Genomic DNA, 18,333 nt, shown 5'->3' on the forward strand with positions numbered 1-18,333 from the left:
TTGCATGAAATCCTGTAAAAGGACACCGAACTGACTTACGGTGGATTTACAACCTAATGACCTCACTCCAGGGCGCATCACGTGGGAACTCCAACTTGAGCTCAGGTTCTGCGACTTCCCACTACAATCAAGACGACGGCAGGCAGCCTCTGAGCAGCAAGGCTCTCACGCCCACACACGCCATCGGCGTGGCAGCCACCCCCCTGCCCGCCGCGTGTGGGTCTCTCTGCGCAGGAAGGTGCAAAAAAGGGAACTCAGGTCTCCTCGTCAGCACCGAGGAGGGGCTGAGCCTCCAGAAAACAGTGTGCACAAACAGAGAGAAAACGAAATTTCACAATTTCGTGGCAACAGAGGTGTAACCCTCAAAATAATATAAACCTTTTGAAAAATAAAAATGATCCTTTCTGGAAAGGGTGTTAAAGAAAACACAAAATGGCAAAGCCACACAGATATGTCCATAAATCTCAATGAGGACGGCAGAGCAAAGAGACCAGCTTTTGCTCAGCAAAGGCTGATTTCTTTGCAGGAGAAGAGCTGACAGAGTCAAATTACTTTAGCTGTATCGTAAAACAAAATGAGCTGCACCAACATACTGTACACTACACAACACAAAGGCACAAAATACAGTGCGCTACAGCATCCCTCACTATAGCCCTGGTTTGATTCACTCCTTTTTCAGGAAATACAAGTGGAAGGACCTCGGGAATCCCTATGGTACTGAAAAACCCCACCCGGGGGTGTATAAAGCACCCATTCCAGACACCCCAAAATGTCACTATCTAAAAAAGATCCTATGTCAAATATCACTCAGTAGGTATTTGTACATGTGAGTTTAAAATACCTCAAACCAGAGACTACATCTAAAAATTGAAAAATTCTCAGAGTTTTTGCCACAACAACTGTATTTTCATCAAGAAAACACCACACAGACGTACCTCGTGATGTGGAATCATGACTGATATATGGTAAAAAGCTAGGGACTGAAATGCCTGCTTAAAAACCACATCTGCAGTGTTTTTAACAGTGAACCAGTGGCAGTGAAATGCGAAATCCACACAAGCAGCCAGAAGGGGTCTGCACCTCAAGCCTCAGTGCTAGAGGAGACCCCCCGCCCCAGCTGACCACGGGGCAGGGCCGGGTCGTGCTGGACCAGCCTCAGGACACCGGACGACCTTGTTCTGGATGCTCGGGCCTGGCCCAGCACTGCTCACACAGCTGTCCTGCATCTTCCTCCCAACATCCAGAGCAACTCCTCCCCTCCAGGCCAGAAAAGAGCAAAACACGTCTTCAATTTCACTCCTGGATCAAAACCTTATGAAACCACGTCCTAGAAGCACCTCAGCCTCGTAGGTTAGGTCTCATTTACAGTTGCCTAGAATCAAATCTGCAAAGCACGGTCCTCTCATTATGAAACTGCTGTTTCTCACCTCATCGTTGATAACCTCAGACTTTTCTTCCTCCTCCTCCTCCTCCTCCTCCTCCTCCTCCTCCTCCTCCAGGTCCAAATCATTCTGCCTAAGATAAGCTTGCAACGGGGCATAATGCTTCTTCTTGAAAGCCAAGAAGTCCATCATGTTCCCTTGAAGGTGTTGCAAGAAGAACAACTCGATCAGGTACTCCTTGAAGGCCTCCTTCAGCGCCTCCATTTCCCGGTAGTGGTAGTCCAGGCACTGCTTCCTCATCTGGGCCAGCTCCTGAGAGGCCGGGGGGATCTCCTCCAACTTCTTGGGGGCCTTCCTCACGCCTGCACTCCCCGCAGAGGTGAGAGGAAGGCTGGAGAGGCCCGGGGGCACTGCAGTCCTGGAGGGGCTGGTGGGGGGCGGCGGGGAGGTCATCCCGAAGGCCGAAGCCCCCCCAAGCCCGACCCCGGGGAGCAGGGGTCTGGTCAGCGGCGGCCCCTGCAGCACCTGCTGCTGCTGGACCAGCTGGCCCTGGATGAGACTGCTGATCTGGGGCGGCAAGCTCGCTGTGGCGATGTGGCCAGGGCTGGCCAGGGGCTGCAGGCCAGCCGCACCCGCGGCCGCGGGGCTCTGGGGCCCCAGGTGGTGGACGGTGCCCCCGGACTGCGTGTGGGGCTGCGACAGTCTCCGCTCTCGGACCGCGATGGGAGCCCCCGCGTGCTGCAGCTGCACCTGGGTGCCCGGGGCCATCTGGGCGAGGCCGGGGCTCTCCTGAAACACAAAGTGCCCACTACTAGATGGGCTCAAGCTCATCTGCCTCACTAACACGCTGGCGTCCACGAAGCCCCCGGTAGGACTGCTGCTGCAGAGGCCCAGACCAGGGCCAGGGGTGCCGGCCCGCACGCTCTGCAGGCCCGGCCCCGGCCCGGCACTGGGCTGGGTGGGACTCTGAGTCTGCACCTGCTGGGACAGTGGTGAGGTGACCTGGATGTACGACGGAGACCCATGCTCAAAGCGCCTCTGCTGGGTGCCAAACTGGAAGCCTGGAGAAGCAGGGCTGGGGAGCGGCAGAGGAGCGAGCGTGATCTGCGGGTTTCCTGCCACCACCGGGCCGACACTCTGCAGGGCGATGTTCACGTTCTGTCCCGTCACGGGGCTCCTATTCATCAGCTGCTGGACTTGGTACCCGGGAGACTGTGGTGCGGACGGGCTGGCCGAAGGCGCGAAGGGCGTGGCAGGGGACTGGGGCGGGTTTGGGTGGGCCTGCTGTTCCTCGCCTTCGCTGGGGGCGAAGGCCCTGGACCGCTGCAGCTGGTGCTGGACACTCTGCGGGCCGCTGCCATGGTGCATTATCGCCCCTCTCTTTAATCCAACTTAATGTTCTCCTGAAAAATGAAAGTTAAAATCAAGTTACTGGAAGACAAACGTAAGCATCCAATCAGCACTTGGCGCGAGATTCATTCAGCAGCCCTGGGGAGAGCGTGAAGGTCCGTGCCGGCCGGCGCCTGACGCCCATGAGTCCTGTGAATTCTCATCGAGCCATGGAAGAGACAGCACTGGAGATGATGCCCCTCGACACCGATGAGGGACAGGTCCTTCCAGGTCACTGCTGGGACCCAGAGGTGGGTCATCCCAGCCAGCTACTGTGGAAGGTAACCAGCATTGCTAGCTCAAGGCCAAGTACAACCTGAACTCAGCACTGGCACTCGTGACTGGCATGTTTCTTCCCAGAAGCCTTCCCCCAGCCTAGTGGTCCCTCTCCATTCCCACAGGCAGTGGGGCTGTCTGCCTGTCTGCCCCGGGGAAGGGACAGCACCCTGTTCGCCGCCCAGGAGGCAGTCAGTGACTGCTGCCCAACACAAGCCAGGCTGCATGCTGCCATCACCCCATCACCAGGGCAGAACACCCCACCGAGCCCGGGGCTACAGCAACTGAAAACACAGAGAAAGCAGTGCGTGTCAGACCCTAAGTTCCTGAGGGAAAGGGCCCGGCCTGGGCACCAAAGCCTCACCTAAACCCACAGTAGGAGCCAGAACCAAACGGGAAGGCACCTTGACTTCAGAGAGAGAGAAGAAACACGGCCAGGACTTGGGCTCATGCTCTCGGAGAGGCTCCCTCCGAGGTCTGCAAACTCCCTGAGCGGGTACCATAGCTTCCAGAGGCTCCTAGCCCAAACACTGCTTTGTGCAGAGGACTACACAAGTGCTGGGGAGTGGAAGACATGCACTGGGGGTCAGCCCTGAGAACAGGGCTAAGCAGCAGGAAGCCAGTTCTGACCCTAGAACATTCCCAGGTCAGACCTAGCTAGAATCTCAATGTCTGTGAAGGAGATGACCCACTGGGGACACGATGTCCCCTACAGCCCCCTCTGGCTGTCTGCCCCCCACTGAGGCAGGATCAAAGGGACAGAAATATCCACCATTGGAAATTCTCAAGTCAATTCTGACACACCTAGCTCCCCATGTCTTGGTGTTCCTCCCACCCTGCCCCCAAAACAAGCAAGAGGGCCGGCCCTGTCATCCTCGGGGCATCAGGACCGATCTATCTCACAGAATCAGGGGTTAAAAACATCAGAAACCAGGGGCGCCTGGGTGGCTCAGTGGGTTAGGCCTCTGTCTTCGGCTCAGGTCATGATCCCAGGGTCCTGGAATCGAGCCCCGCATCGGGCTCTCTGCTCCTTGGGGAGCCTGCTTCCTCCTCTCTCTCTCTGCCTGCCTCTCTGCCTACTTGTAATCTCTGTCAAATAAATGGATAAAATCTTTAAAAAAAAAAAAAAAATCAGAAACCAGAAGTTACCAACATTACAATGCAAAAATACATAAACACATGGACAGACACCCGGGCCCCTGGCTGAACTAGATGGATACACGGAACCAGAAGCTATAGAATGTAGCTTCCCCAGTAAAGCCTGGGGAAACACAAAAATCAGTGCCTAGTTAAGCAGCAGGAAAGGGGCTTTTGGCCCTGAAGACAGAGTCCCAAGATCCCAGGGAAGCTACAGCACACACATCACAGCAGGAAGTTGGGAGGAACGGCCGCCCTGAGCAGCTCCCCGCGGTGGGTGGCTCAGGCCCAGGCACGCCTGCCCGCTGCCTTCAAAAACGTTTCTGGGGCGCCTGGGTGGCTCAGTGGGTTGAGCTGCTGCCTTCGGCTCAGGTCATGATCTCAGGGTCCTGGGATCGAGCCCCGCATCGGGCTCTCTGCTCAGCAGGGAGCCTGCTTCCCCCTCTCTCTCTCTCTGCCTCTCTGCCTACTTGTGATCTGTCAAATAAATAAAATCTTTAATAAAAAAAAAAAACACGTTTCTGTTCCTGCGTCTTGTGCACAAGCGCCGTGAGGAGACGTGTGTGGAACTGGCACAAAAACAGAATGCACATGACAGACAGACACGTGAGGGCACATTTCGGGTCATTTCCTCTGGATACATTCCCAGAACATCAAAGGTGAGCAAGGAGAGAGAGCGAAGGCCAGAAACCAGCTCTCCCATTTAAAACAATTCACAAGATCAGGAGAAGGTAAGACTTGGGATAAATATGGCACAACCACTGACAGAGTGAAAATCGTATTTAAATTCCCACCACAGGGGCGCCTGGGTGGCTCAGTGGTTAAGCCGCTGCCTTCGGCTCAGGTCATGATCTCAGGGTCCTGGGATCGAGTCCCGCATCGGGCTCTCTGCTCAGCAGGGAGCCTGCTTCCTCCTCTCTCTCTCTCTGCCTGCCTCTCTGCCTACTTGTGATTTCTCTCTGTCAAATAAATAAATAAAAAATCTAAAAAAAAAAAAAAAAAAAAAAAAAAAAAAAAAAAAAAAAAAAAAAAAAAAATAAATTCCCACCACAAATCATTCACCAAAATAAAGCAGCATCTTACAAGGTGACATCCAAGCTTTATACCAATTATAGAAATGACAAAACAGAAATAGGTAAAGAATACAAAAATGAATACTTACTAAAGCTCTGAAGGGAATTCAAACTAAACTTAAAACAGTAAAGTTGTATCTGAGAAGACAGATGGATTTGAAGACACGCAAAATTTAACAATGTTTAAGACTTGACAGTAACTCATCAAGCTCAGGAGCATGTGGGGCGGTCGGGACAGGGCGAGCACGCGCACACGCAGGCTGAGCATCACCGCAGTCCCACAGAAAAGCGAAGTGAGAGACAGTTTCCCGGGAAGAAAGCATCTACTGAACCAGCGTGAAGGAAAGCGTCCAACCTCACCGCTAACAAGCGCCACACAGACTGAGTGAGACTCTCCCAGACCCGCTTTGCCAAGACACTGCATCACGCAGCTGGCATCCTGCCAACCCCGCTAAGGGGGTGTGGGAGGCAGACGGGGACACGGAGCAGAGATCTCCAAGGGCTCAGAGCCCGGAACATGCCTGGCGGGGTGGGCAACGGGGCTGGAAAAGCAGACGTGACCCCATCTCACCCATGACCTTTGACCTACTCCTACTCTCTCTGGAAATCTCTCCTGAGGAAATTCACTCACGTATTTTTTTAAATTGTGCATAAAAATGTGCATTGCAGAGTGAAAGTAACCAGAAACACCCAGTGTCCAGGTTCTAGACAGAGACTCTAATAAAAATGAAACACGTACAGACAAATTAAGTGGAAAAAGCAGGATACCAATTATGGGACATAACCTCTGCTGCGTTAATGACGTGCATTCAAGAGCTGCCCGGTGAAACATGAAAACTGAATACTGACCTTCACCCGGCGACGGGACACAACACCGGAGCAGCCTCGGCGATGTAAGGACAGAACCGACAGACCCACACCACGACGAGTCTTGAGATGCCAGGGGCAGAGACAGACCCAAGGGTCACGCAGCACCAGTCACGGACGCGACATGATACTCTGCAACAGGCGACAGGGACAAAGATCAGACAGACCCCGAGGGCTGAGGGTGGGCGAGGGGCAGACCCGAGAGGAGCAGGAGGGAATCTGAGGGTGCGCACCCGCTTCTCCAGCCGGTTCCGGAGGATGGTTACAAGTGTTTGTCCAACATCACGGAGCCACACACTAAAGCCTGAACTTTGCTACATAGAAACTATACCTCACCCTTGTAAAAAAATGGATCCTGACCTCATTAATCTTATAGCCAAGTTAGAAAAACAAGTGCATTCGACATAGATATAAAGACACTACTTATCTTTTTTTTAGTTAAGTTTCATTTTATTTTTTTTTTAAAGATTTTATTTATTTGACAGACAGAGATCACAAGTAGGCAGAGAGGCAGGCAGAGAGAGAGAGGAGGAAGCAGGCTCCCCGCTGAGCAGAGAGCCTGATGCGGGGCTCGATCCCAGGACCCTGGGACCATGACCTGAGCCGAAGGCAGAGGCTTTAACCCCCTGAGCCACCCAGGCGCCCCAAGACACTACCTATCTAAAGCAGCATTCCCCAAAAATGTGCCACGGTTAGCCCAATGGAGAGGAAAGCTACCACCAATGGCAAAACAACTTCTCTGTTTGTAGTAGCTGTTTCTACTTTGGAGGTCCATCGGGAGGACGGGGAGCCACATTCAGCTCGCCGCCCCGCAGGGGTGCTGCTTGGGACAAGGCGGAAATCAGCAGCTCGAGGGCAAGGCAGTTGCGCGGGGGGGAGCAGGGCGCGACCCCCTCGGTCACCGCACGCAGCACTCACCAGTGTCGCTGGCAGGATGCTGGCCACAGGCCCACCCTCTCGGCCGGCTGTTGCCGTCAGGGTGACCACAACAACATAAACAGGCACAACCAAACACCTGGAAAATGCCACTCTAAGGAACACTGCCTGGGCCCTGTTGTCAGTGTAGGGCAGGGGCCCCCAGGCCAGAACCAGTGACCGAGTCCGAGAGACTGCAGACTTACAGCAGCTGCTCCCGGCCCCTGCTGAAGCCTGGAACTCCTCCCGCTGCCCACCTTCCACTCCCAGCCTCCCGTGTGGGAGCGCCAGAGTCCGGGCCGCTGGACCTCCCCTTGAACAAGGAGGCAGCTCGGGCCACGAGCCTGGCTCCCTTCCCAAACTCACCTCCTTCTCTGTCCCCACGTTTTCCCAGAGCAGCCAGGCAACCCCCCTGCTTCAGGCAGTTCTGCAATACTGTCACCACGGTCATGGTGCACCCCCTAGGCCAAAGCCAGGGCCCAGGCACCGCTCATCACACAGGCAGCACAGCTGTTACTGCAAGGAAGTACTTCTGCCCCTCCGTGACACCCTCTATGTCCAGCACACAGAGCATGAGCCAAAGAGCCCGCTGCGAGCTGTGAGCAAACACCCAACTGCACACACGGAGGGGTCAGAGAACGTCCAGCTTGCTAAAAATAAGGACGGGGTGCCTCGTTGGCTCAGTCAGTGAAGCACCTGCACTTGGCTCAGGTCATGATCTCGGGGTTCTGGGACTGAGCCCCATATCAGACTCCCTACTCAGCAGAGAGCCCGTCTCTCCGTCTCCCTCTGCCATTCTGTCTACTTGTGCTCTGTCAAATTAATAAATAAAATCTTTTAAAAAATAAATAAAAGTAAAGACCAGTCCATGGCTCCAAATGCATAAGTCAGAGCCTAGACTTGGCCCTCGTGATCCATCAAAACACCGAGTATCTCTACAAGGCTGCTCACAAGGAACGAGCTAATGTTTGACTCACTCACTTACTCCCAGCCCTTACGAAATGACATTTCCTATTACAAAAATCAGTAAAACAAAGTCGGACTCCAAGGCCTGAAGCTGAATTTTTCAAGCACGTTAACTTGCAAATCATCTCTCCTAATAAAAGAATTGGATTAAAACTAATCTGAAATGCCATTTCTCATGTCCCAGACCAAACAACTCAGCAGCCCAACAACACAGTGCTGGTGAGGTGGTGGGGACATGGGCCGCTCAGCTCCGCAGGGGGAGCTGTCCCCCGCTACCCCGCCAAGGCTCCGGCAGCACCTCACAAGTGTGCTCCTCCCCACCCTGGACCCGCTAGTGCCCCCCCAAGTTCCCCCAACAGCCCCCTCCAGGAAAGAAACACGGAAACACCAAGTCAGTCACTACGCATTCTCTGCAAACACAGCGCTGGAAATACACTACATGGCCCGTTTCAGAGACCGGCAACTCCATCCGGTGCAGCCCTTGGCGGAGCACCACGAGCTGCAGAAACGGGGGAGAAAGCTCTCTGCGAACTCCGTGCAGAGTGACTTCCAGAACTCCACCATTAAGTCAAATAAAGCGCAGAAGACTGTATGTGGGACACCACCCCTACATAGGAGGACAAGACAGATATACACAGAGATACGTTGTGCCTACATTTTTTCCTACCAAAGAAAGCATATACCCACATATCTGCATATACATAACTTTTTCTCAAAAATGTATTTCCTAGTTATATGCACTGCAACAGTCTACAAGCACTGACATCCCCCAACTACCGGTTTCCTCTGCAGAAAAGGAACTCGCGAAGACTGAGTTACAAACGAACGAGAAACGGGACGCCTGGGTGGCTCAGTTGGTTGGGCAGCTGCCTTCGGCTCGGGTCATGATCCCAGTGTCCTGGGATCGAGTCCCACATCGGGCTCCTTGCTCGGCGGGGAGTCTGCTTCTCCCTCTGCCTCTGCCTGCAATTCTGTCTGCCTGTGTTCGCTCTCTCTCTCTCTCTGACAAATAAACAACAAAATCTTAAAAAAAAAAAAGAAAGAAAGAAAGAAACGCACAAGACCGATGACCTCCTCAGGGCGGTGCGAGCCGACAGGGCAGGGAAGACAGTAGCACTCCTGAGCACACCATCTTGTAACACTCTGAGCTTCAGAACCGTGTTAGAGTCACATATTCGAAAAACAACTACATAGATAAGGAGAAAGAACTGCCTAAAACCGACGTGCGCAGAAGCAAACCCTCAAACTCTAGGCAAGACAACAGAGTCACCCGTGGGACAGGGCAGGAAGGGACCGACTCCATGCAGCTGGAGGAGAACCAGCACTCAGTGTGCGCTTTCGGGCTCTTCCCTTAAAACACAGCTCCTCGGGGTGCCTGGGGGGCTCAGTGGGTTGAGCCTTTGCCTTCCGCTGGGGTCATGATCCCGGGGTCCTGGGATGGAGCCCCACGTCGAGCTCTCTGCTCAGCGGGGAGCCTGCTCTCCCTCTCCATCTGCCTGCCTCTCTGCCTACTTTTGCCTACTTGTGACTTCTCTGTCAAATCAATAAAAATCTTTGGGGGGAAAAAAAACACATCTCCTCGTTCTGCCTACGGTAATGCCTACAAGCAGTGACATCCTAGCAGAACGGAGGACCCTAGGGTCACCGGGGCCAAGGCATGATGACAAGCAGCAAAGCAGGCAGCCTCGCCTCAGCAGAGGACACAGGGAAAGGCGGCTGCAGGATTTGAGGACAGTGGCTCCAGCGGTTTCAACCTCATCTATCTCTGAAAAGACCGTTATACTGTCACTTAACGTTCTTGGAACTTCAACCTGAAGTTAATGTTGAGACTAAAAACAAGTCGAGGCAGTAAGACTAAAGCAAAGCTTCTCCCCTCAGCTCGGGCTCTCCACACACATGCTGCCGCACACCCAACTCACACTCCGGAAAACCAGCCAACAGGTAAGCCCGGCAGGCCCAGGAAATGGCCACAGGCGGGCCACCCAGACCGGGGCAGGGACACTGCTGAGGCGTCCTGCATGCGGCTGGAACACGTTCGGTGTCGGCCAGGTCGAGTCTGAGGCCTGCGAGGTCTGGCCGACACCATGTTTCGGTTCTGGGAGGAAGCAGCTTGGGCAGTGCCAGCGCTGGGATGCACGCTGAGGCCCACCCCGGCTACACGAGGACCTTCCCCGACACCCGAGCCGAGCCCCATGAAACCTCCCTCCTTGCCTGGGAAAGCACTGCCGCCGCCCTCCGGACCTTCCTTCGCAGGGACCGCTCTCCGCCCTCTCCAGGCGCCCCGCCCTGGTCAGCCTGTGCCCCGACGCTTTCTAGGGGGGCCCGCACCCCCAGGCAATCTGCCGAACACCAAAGCACAGAAGTGCCTCTGCCTGAGGGAGAAGGAAAAAAAAGAAGGAGTGAAGCTCAAATGTGTTAAGAGGATTGCTTTCACTTACCTTGAAATGCTTCCCAAAACCTTAAAAGACAGAGAGCCGGCTGGGCGATAAGGCAGACCACGACAGAAACAAGGCCGCAGTGAGCATCGCAGGAAAGAGACGTCCTCCTGGGACGCAGTGCCCACGGTGCTCCGGGAGTCAAGGCCGTAACAAGTCCCACGCTGACAAAACATCACTCCTCCCTCTCCGAGAAGATGAGCAAGGCGCCACACTCACTCCTTAACTATATAAATTCCAAGGGACATAATTGGGCCACACGGAGTCTTACAGCTCTGCAAGCTTCCCTGTGCCACATGCCATGTCACAACACCTCGGTGCGGCAACCACTGAGGCCCCCGTGTCCCCTTCTAACTTAACAGGCCACAATGCCAAGAGCTTGCGGTCATGGCGGCGGGGGCAGGTCCTTAACCCGATGGGACAGAGAGCCCCGTGCTCCCCAGAGGCAGGATCGATCTCAGCTTGGGAGGAAGAGGCCAGAGAAACGGAAGTCCTTCCTCAGACACGAGCCACACAGCGGCAGTCCCCAATGACTGTCCCACTCGCTGCTGCTCCTCAACGTTTTACCCACAGTCCTCGAGGGGCCTGCTTCCACCTTTCTCTCCTAATCCCTCCCCACACGCTGTGAAATTTTAATGCCACAGCCCTAGCGTAGATCTGTGGATGCACTGTGACTCTTTGTGAGGCCACAAACCACTGCCATAGCTAAGATTTTTTTCACCCTCCCCCCAAAAAACAATTTCCAGCCCCGTGTGAGAAACAGCACCGCCATGGAGAACACAGCTCTAACGCACAGCGACCTGGAGGAATGGAACCAAACCAGCAGGCCCTGGAGAGGAGGGCAGGAGCCAGGAGAAAGCGAAGAGGAACTTGTCTTCCTGAAGCCCTCGTGTTGCGGCCCTTGTGTATCGTCTGAACAGCACAAGACAGGAGCCGCACGGGCAGCGCTCCCGTCACGGGACCAGCAACAGCAGGGGACTGGACAAAGTGGGGCGCACCCACACGTCCTGCCCACCCAGCGGCAGGACACGAGCTCTTGGTCCAAGCAGTTACCTTAGTAAACCTCAAATGCGCTACGCTCAATGAGAGAAGCCAGATCGGGGCGCCTGGGGGGCTCCGTGGGCTCAGATCACGATCCCAGGGGCCTGGGATCAAGCCCCGCATCAGGCTCCCTGCTCACCGGGAAGCCTGCTTCTCCCTCTCCCTCTGCCCCTGCTTGTGGTCCCTCTCTCACTGTGTCTCTACCAAATAAACAAAATCTTTAAAGGAAAAAAAAAAAAGGAAAGAAAGAAGCCAGACTCAAGAGGCTCACCCCGGAGTTCCTTTAAATGACATCCCAGAGGGGTACCTGGGTGGCTCAGTGGGTTAAAGCCTCTGCATTGGGATCGGGTCATGGTCCCGGGGTCCTGGAATGGAGCCCCACATCAGGCTCTCTGCTTGGGGGGGAGCCTGCTTCCTCCTCTCTCTCTCTCTGCCTGCCTCTCTGCCTACCTGTGATCTCTGTCAAGTAAATAAATAAAATCTTTAAAAAAAAAATGACATCCCAGAAAGGACAGAAAACACAGTGGCAGAGATCAGCGGCTGCTGAGGAGGAGGAGCTCGGGAGAGCAGCAGTGCTAGGGAATTCTTGGGGTGACGAAACTGTTTTTTGAGTTTTTTTAGATTTATTTATTTACTTTAGAGAGAGAAAGCACACATATGCGGACACCAGCAGGAAGAGGAGCACTGGGGGAGACAGGATCTCAGGCAGATTCCATACAGCGTGCGAAGCCCAACACAAGGCTTGATCTCATGATGCTAAGATTATGACCTGATCTGAAAACAAGAGTCAGACGCTCTACTGAGCCACCCAGGTGCCCCAAAAACTATCCTGAATCCTGACTGTCGTGGAAATTACACATCTATCAAAATTCTCATATAATCTACTTCAACAAAAGTGAATACTATGATGTGCAAAGTGTTAAAAAGGGTGGGGGGGCGCATCTGGGGGGCTCAGTCGTTAAGCGTTTGCCTTCAGCTCAGGTCATGATACCAGGGTCTTGGGATTGAGTTCCACACCGGGCTCCCAGGGAGCCTGCTTCTCCCTCTGCCTGCCACTCCGCCTGCTGTGCTCTCTCTCGGACAAATAAAATCTTTAAAAAAAAATTAAAAGACAGAAAACTTAAAAAAAAAAAAATAACTAAGTAAAATAGGAACATGAGGTTATGCAAAGTCCTTCCCTTCACTCAGTACATTTTTAAGTTTATTTCTACAATAATGCACCAAAACAAAGTAATAATTCCCAATGACTACAGATACAGCAGGAACGGGAGGGGGGCGCTGCGGGGGGGCTGAGAATATAGGCCCAAAGGACAGAGGCCCTGTCCAGAAGAAAACACTGAGGGCCAGGCCGGACTCCTGAAGGCAATGGGCACACGGTTCCCCTCCCAGTGGAGGAGGAACAGAGCCAGGCTCCCTGAGGAAGACGCTGGTCTTTCACCTGTAAAGAGGCTCAACCATCAGCCTGTCCTAGGCTCCAAGGAAAGGAGATCAGCCAAGCAGAACACCTCCACACTGGGACTGGAGAACCTCGGGGACAGCAAGACCTGGTTCCAGGGCTGGACCCCAGAGCCCAAGCTGGGCAGCCACAAACGCCTAACAGAAAAGAGAGCTTCCGTCCTCTGCAGGAGAAGCACTGAGACATAAAATGGGGGCCGGGGGGACAGAGAATTCACTGCCAGCCCTCAAGGCAGGCCCCAAAGATGGTCCCTGTGGAGATGCCACGCCCAACCTCCTACTGAATGCAGGATCAGGTGACTGACCCCTTCCTAGGATGGCCTCACGCTCTCCCACCTCCAAGCTGCCTCCCTTCCATCTCTATGGAAGATGATTCGTTTCCCATCAGCCTTGCCCCCTGCATGCATCTGTCCCTCTTGGAAGAGCCAGCTTCCCTCTTCGAAGCATGTGAATTCCATTCCTCGGCATCTCCCAGAATCGTTCGCTACCCCGTACACCGAGGTTCCCACCAAATCCACCTGCTCTAGGGAAGAATTTGACTGTTACTGTATTTACTCAGGAAGTATTTACTGAAGGCTGACTGCATCAGGCATTATTCTGAAACACTAGGGATCCAAGAGTGAACGCGGCATAGTCCCTGCCTCCAGAAGGGGGGCAGTCAGACAACACACAAAGTAGTAGGTGGCACACAAGAAGGAATGGCAGAGGGGCGCCTGGGTGGCTCGGTGGTTTAAGCCTCTGCCTTCGGCTCAGGTCGTGATCTCAGGGTCCTGGGATCGAGCCCCGCATCGGGCTCTCTGCTCGGCGGGGAGCCTGCTTCCTCCTCTCTCTGTCTCTGCCTGCCTCTCTGCCTACTTGTGATCTGTCAAATAAATAAAATCTTTTTTAAGATTTTTATTTATTTATTTATTTATTTGATAGACAGAGATCACAAGTAGGCAGAGAGGCAGGCACAGAGAGAGGGAAGCAGGCTCCCCACCGAGCAGAGAGCCCGATGCGGGGCTCGATCCCAGAACCCTGAGATCACGACCTGAGCCGAAGGCAGAGGCTTAAACCACCGAGCCACCCAGGCGCCCCTAAATAAAATCTTAAAAAAAAAAAAACAAAAAAAACTTTTATTTTAAAAAAGGGGGTGGCACCTGGGTGGCTCAGTGGGTTAAAGCCTCTACCTTCAGCTCAGATCATGATCTCGGGGTCCTGAGATCGAGCACCATGTCAGGCTTTCTGCGGGGAGCCTGCTTCCTCCTCCTTCTCTCTCTCTGTCTCCCCCCACCTGCCTCTCTGTCTACTTGTGATCTCTGTCAAATAAATAAGTAAATAATCTTAAAAATAAAAAGACATGCACAATCTGATTTCTGTCTTTAAAACATCCTTCAGCTGCTGTGTTGAGATTTGAGAGCAGAGCGGCTCAAGGGAGCAGGCAGAGCAGGGGGAGGCACCGGAATAACCCAGGTAAGAGATGGGGGGCGACGGGACTGAAGAACGGCGGAAGCCAGGAAGACAATGAGGGGCAGCCAGGTTTGGATTCGACTGTAAAAGTGTTGACAGCTCCGATTTAGGGTGTGGAAGAGAAGCAGAGATTGCAGGAGAGTTCCGACCTGAGCAGCTACGAGCATGGGGCGGCCTCCAAGAGAAATGCAAGGGCAGAGGAGCGGCAGGTCTCACACAAATGAAAGCACGTGTGGAACCCGGAGCAGGAAGATGCAGCCAGGAGCTACACATTCAGGACCTGACCCGGGGGGAGATCACCCGGTGCACAGCGGAGAGCAGGTCTGGGACCCCCGGCATTAGAAAATGTACAGGGAAGGAGATGAGAAGCAACCAGCAAGGTCAGCGCAGAACCACCAGAGCGGCGTCCGGGCCACGGCAGACCGTGAGCGGCCTGGGGAAAGGCCTACAGCAGGGCGTGGGGCCCCACGAGGAGCGGTGCTAGAGGCGCGGCGGGACCGAAGGACCCGGTTCAAGAGAAACGGGAGGAGGAAACGCAGACCGGGCACCCATGATGCCTTTTCTGACCGTGGTGCAGAGGAAGCCGAGAGCCGGAAGGAGCTGGACGGAGGCTCTGGGCGTCCCCGGACGACCCCGGGGACCAGGACGGCCGAGCCCCGGCGCCAGCGCTCTGCGGACAGCGCGGCTCGTCGCGGTCGCGCTGCTTGAACGGCGCAGTTAGTCCCGCCGTCCGTCGGTCCGTCCGAGCGCGGCGGCTGAGTGACCGGCCGCGGAAGCCCCGACGGGCGCGTCTCCGGGCGCAGGACGGCGGCTTCGGCTCTGCGACCATCCCGGCGCCCGCGGGGGTCACGGTCCCCGAAAACAGCCACCGGAACCGCTTCACCCGCCAACAGCAGCTCGACGGCCCGTCGGAAAACGCGCGACTCCAGCGCGGACAAGGGCAGGGGCAGCGCCACCGTCTGCCCGAGGGCCGCGGCGCCGAGCGCAGGGGCAGCCGCGGGGAACGGCCTGGGGTGCGGGCGGACCGGCAGCGGCGTCGGCGTCGGCGTGAGCGCGGCCTGAGTGCGGCGCGCGGACCCGCACGGTCCTCCGCGCCGGTGCCCGCACCCGGGAGGGCCGCGCGCCGCAGGGCCGCCGTGGCGATGTCCGCGCTGCCCCCGGCGCGGCCGCGCAGACCCCAGACGGCGCAGACCCCAGAGCCGGGCGCCGCGGGGGAGCCGCCCCCGCCCGCCCCGCCCGCCCCGCCCGCCCCCGCCTCCCGGCGCCCGCGCCACCCCCAGCCCGGCGCTCCCGTGTCCTCCGGCCGCGTCTCCGCGCCGCGCCAGGGCCCCGCCGTCCCCGGCCCCGCCGCCCCCGACTCCCGGCCCCGCGGCCCCGACTCCCGGCCGCCCCGGCCCCACCGCACAGCCCGCGGGCGGGGAAAGGCTCCGAAAGCGCTGGGGGCGCGGGCCAACGGCTCCGGGCCCTGCCCCCGCCGCGCCCGGCCACGCCGCGCCCCACGTACCCGGGCCTGGGCCGCGCTCCTGCCGCGTCCGGCCGACGGCTGGGGGCGGGGGTCGAGGCGGCGCCGCTGCGCTCGGCGCATCCGGGGCCGCGAGCGGAGGAAGCGGCGGCGCGCCCGCGACGGGGAGCCGGAAGTGACGTCCCGCGGCGGGAGGCGTCGAGACGCGCCGCGGGATAGAGCGGCCGGGCGACGGGCGGGCCGACGGGCCGACGGCGGACCGGCCTCGCCGAGGAGCGCGCGGGTCCGGCCGGGTGGACCGGGGCTAGCCCTGGCCGGGGCGGGGTGCGGGGACGGCCGGCGGCCGGACCCCGGAGTTCCTTGGGCGGTCGATGGAAATGTTGGGAGATGAGGTAGCGCCGACGGTCGCACGAGTCCGCGAAGGCACCAGAAACACGCAGTTGCGCGCTCGGAAAGGGGCGTTGGCGGGATGTGGGGCACATCGCGATCGAGTCGTGTCGGAGAAGGAAAGTCACGGACACCGGCCGCCTCGCGCGCTGCGCTGTGCGTTCTGGGTCTCCGGGTTGCGCGTTCAAGGCCCACCCTGCTGTGAAGGTTACTGGAAAAATAAAAATAAGGGGCGCCTGGGTGGCCCAGGTCGTGATCTCAGGGCCCCGGGATCGAGCCCCGCATCGGGCTCTCTGCTGCTTCCCCCCTCTCTCTGCCTGCCTCCCTGCCTACTTGTGATCTCTGTCTGTCAAATAAATAGAATCTTTTAAAATCTTTTAAATAAATCTTTGGCGTCTGGGTGACTCAGTTCAAAATATTTAAAAAATAAATAAATAAAAATAAAATCTTAAAAGTTTGAGAAAAGAATCAGAAGACAAATGGGATAAAAACGCCTCAGCCAAGTGCAGGTACAAATGCCCTCTGGTGTTAAACTGAAAAGTTTAGAAACACAAACCCTGGCTACGAAGGCAGTTGCACTTACCAGTCGTTCCAGAACCATAGTCAAAGAACATTCTCCGTCCTGTTGAACTGCCTGGGTGGGGACCGGCTCTTTGAACCCTCATGCCACCCTCCTACTTGGTGAAGCCGGGAAGTTAAAAACTCGGTCTGCCAGAGTCCTGGCTGAGTGAGGCCCTTCTGTTTGCTGCATTTGTGCGAGTCTGCAGGAGGAAGGAGGTGGCCCCAGACTCCCTGCTGCTCCTGGCTGCACCTGCTGCCCGAAAGCAGGTCTGACCCATGCTCCTCCTGCAAGCGTGGCCCAGTGCTGGGTGGCCATCAGCGTGGAGCTGTGGACAGTGGTGGCTTCTTGACAAGAACACTTCCCCCCGGGGCCATAGCACTGGGCAGCTTGTCAGCAGCTCCAGGTGTGTGGCCGTGGGTGGTAGGCTTCAGGTCCTCCGGTCCCCCCAGCTCCAGAGGCAGGTGCCTCAGTGGGCCAGTTACGTTTTGTTCCAGGAATCATTCCAGGGGATCTGGGGTCCAGTCCCAAACCAAGTCCTTGAGCTGCCCACCCCCAGCCATCTGTAGGCCCCAAATCTCCTGAAGAAAACATCTCCCAACCACGCACAGAACCAGTGACGTCTTCCTCTCAGAGACCTGCATGCTCCCAACACACACAGGTGAGAGCAGCTCACGCGATTTCCCATGGCTCCAGGTGCTGACTCTCGTGCCCAGCTTATATGCCGGCCAATGTGGGGACCCAGCAGGCAGGGAAAGGAGGTGCGGGTTCTTGCTGTCCTCTGTCCTCAGGGTAACACGGCATTCTGGCATCTGACGCCCTGACTACACAGATCCCGGCCCTAACTTTCTGTGCCTTCCCTACTCAGGGAAGGATCATGCAACCTAGGAAAAGGCTGGCCCCGAGGTCAGACTTGCTCCCCTAAGTTTCTGGGGAGAATGAGGAACAGCTACCATCATGTGATATCTGCAGAGCTCTGTGGATGGACGGAGCTGTTAAAGTCGAGTGAAACCCATCAGACCACTGATTCTGCATCCACAGCTACTCACTTGTGAACAAGGACATATAGGGACGGTCTGGACAAACGCCTGGCGGGAGGCTGGGCGGTGTGGACACGGTGAGCCACCAGCAACAACAGTGCAGCCTTTCGTGACTGCAAAGCCACGCTACGTTGAGCCAGGCAAGAGTCAAGTGTACTGTGCGTCGCCAAGTGTGAAGAGGGCCATCAGATGGGCTCGTCCCCGCACAGAGCTCTGGAAGCAGCCCTGGAACGAGGGGGGAGAGCTGCTCTCTTCTGGACTGTTGCTTCAAGCGCGTTCCTTACTGTAAAACGCCGCACACCCAGGGAACCTCCGAGGTGACTAACAGGTCCTCCGTTCCGTTCGCTACCTGGAGTCACAGTTGGGAGATATCTACTCTAGAGATTGAGACTTTGTAGCCTCTCATGGTGAAGCTGTCGTCCAGCAGTTACTAGGCTTATTCTACACTTGGAAATGTCTTCGCAAAGAAACTTTGTTATCAGGAGGCCCGTTACCACACC

The 18,333-nt window shown here is 56.1% G+C and overlaps 1 protein-coding gene across 14 annotated transcripts in view; it reads right to left on the reverse strand.

Annotated features, from left to right (window-relative positions):
* The window catches only part of EP400 (E1A binding protein p400), a 98,021-nt gene extending 82,068 nt beyond the window's left edge, over nt 1–15,953 (reverse strand). For 9 of the 14 annotated variants that reach the window (XM_059408157.1, XM_059408156.1, XM_059408162.1 and 6 more), the window contains exons 1-3: nt 15,890–15,950; nt 6,107–6,256; nt 1,428–2,785 (exon numbers count right to left, since the gene is read on the reverse strand). In XM_059408157.1, coding sequence (XP_059264140.1) covers nt 1,428–2,750 — 1,323 coding nt within the window. In that variant the 5' untranslated portion in view covers nt 2,751–2,785; nt 6,107–6,256; nt 15,890–15,950. Of the gene's footprint in view, nt 1–1,427; nt 2,786–6,106; nt 6,257–15,889 lie in introns of all 14 variants that reach the window. The other 5 variants (XM_059408150.1, XM_059408154.1, XM_059408153.1 and 2 more) reach the window with 3 other exon arrangements.
* Between the last annotated feature and the right edge of the window lie 2,380 nt (nt 15,954–18,333).

Source organism: Mustela nigripes, chromosome 8 (genome assembly GCF_022355385.1).
Source record: "Mustela nigripes isolate SB6536 chromosome 8, MUSNIG.SB6536, whole genome shotgun sequence".
Lineage (NCBI taxonomy): Eukaryota > Metazoa > Chordata > Mammalia > Carnivora > Mustelidae > Mustela > Mustela nigripes.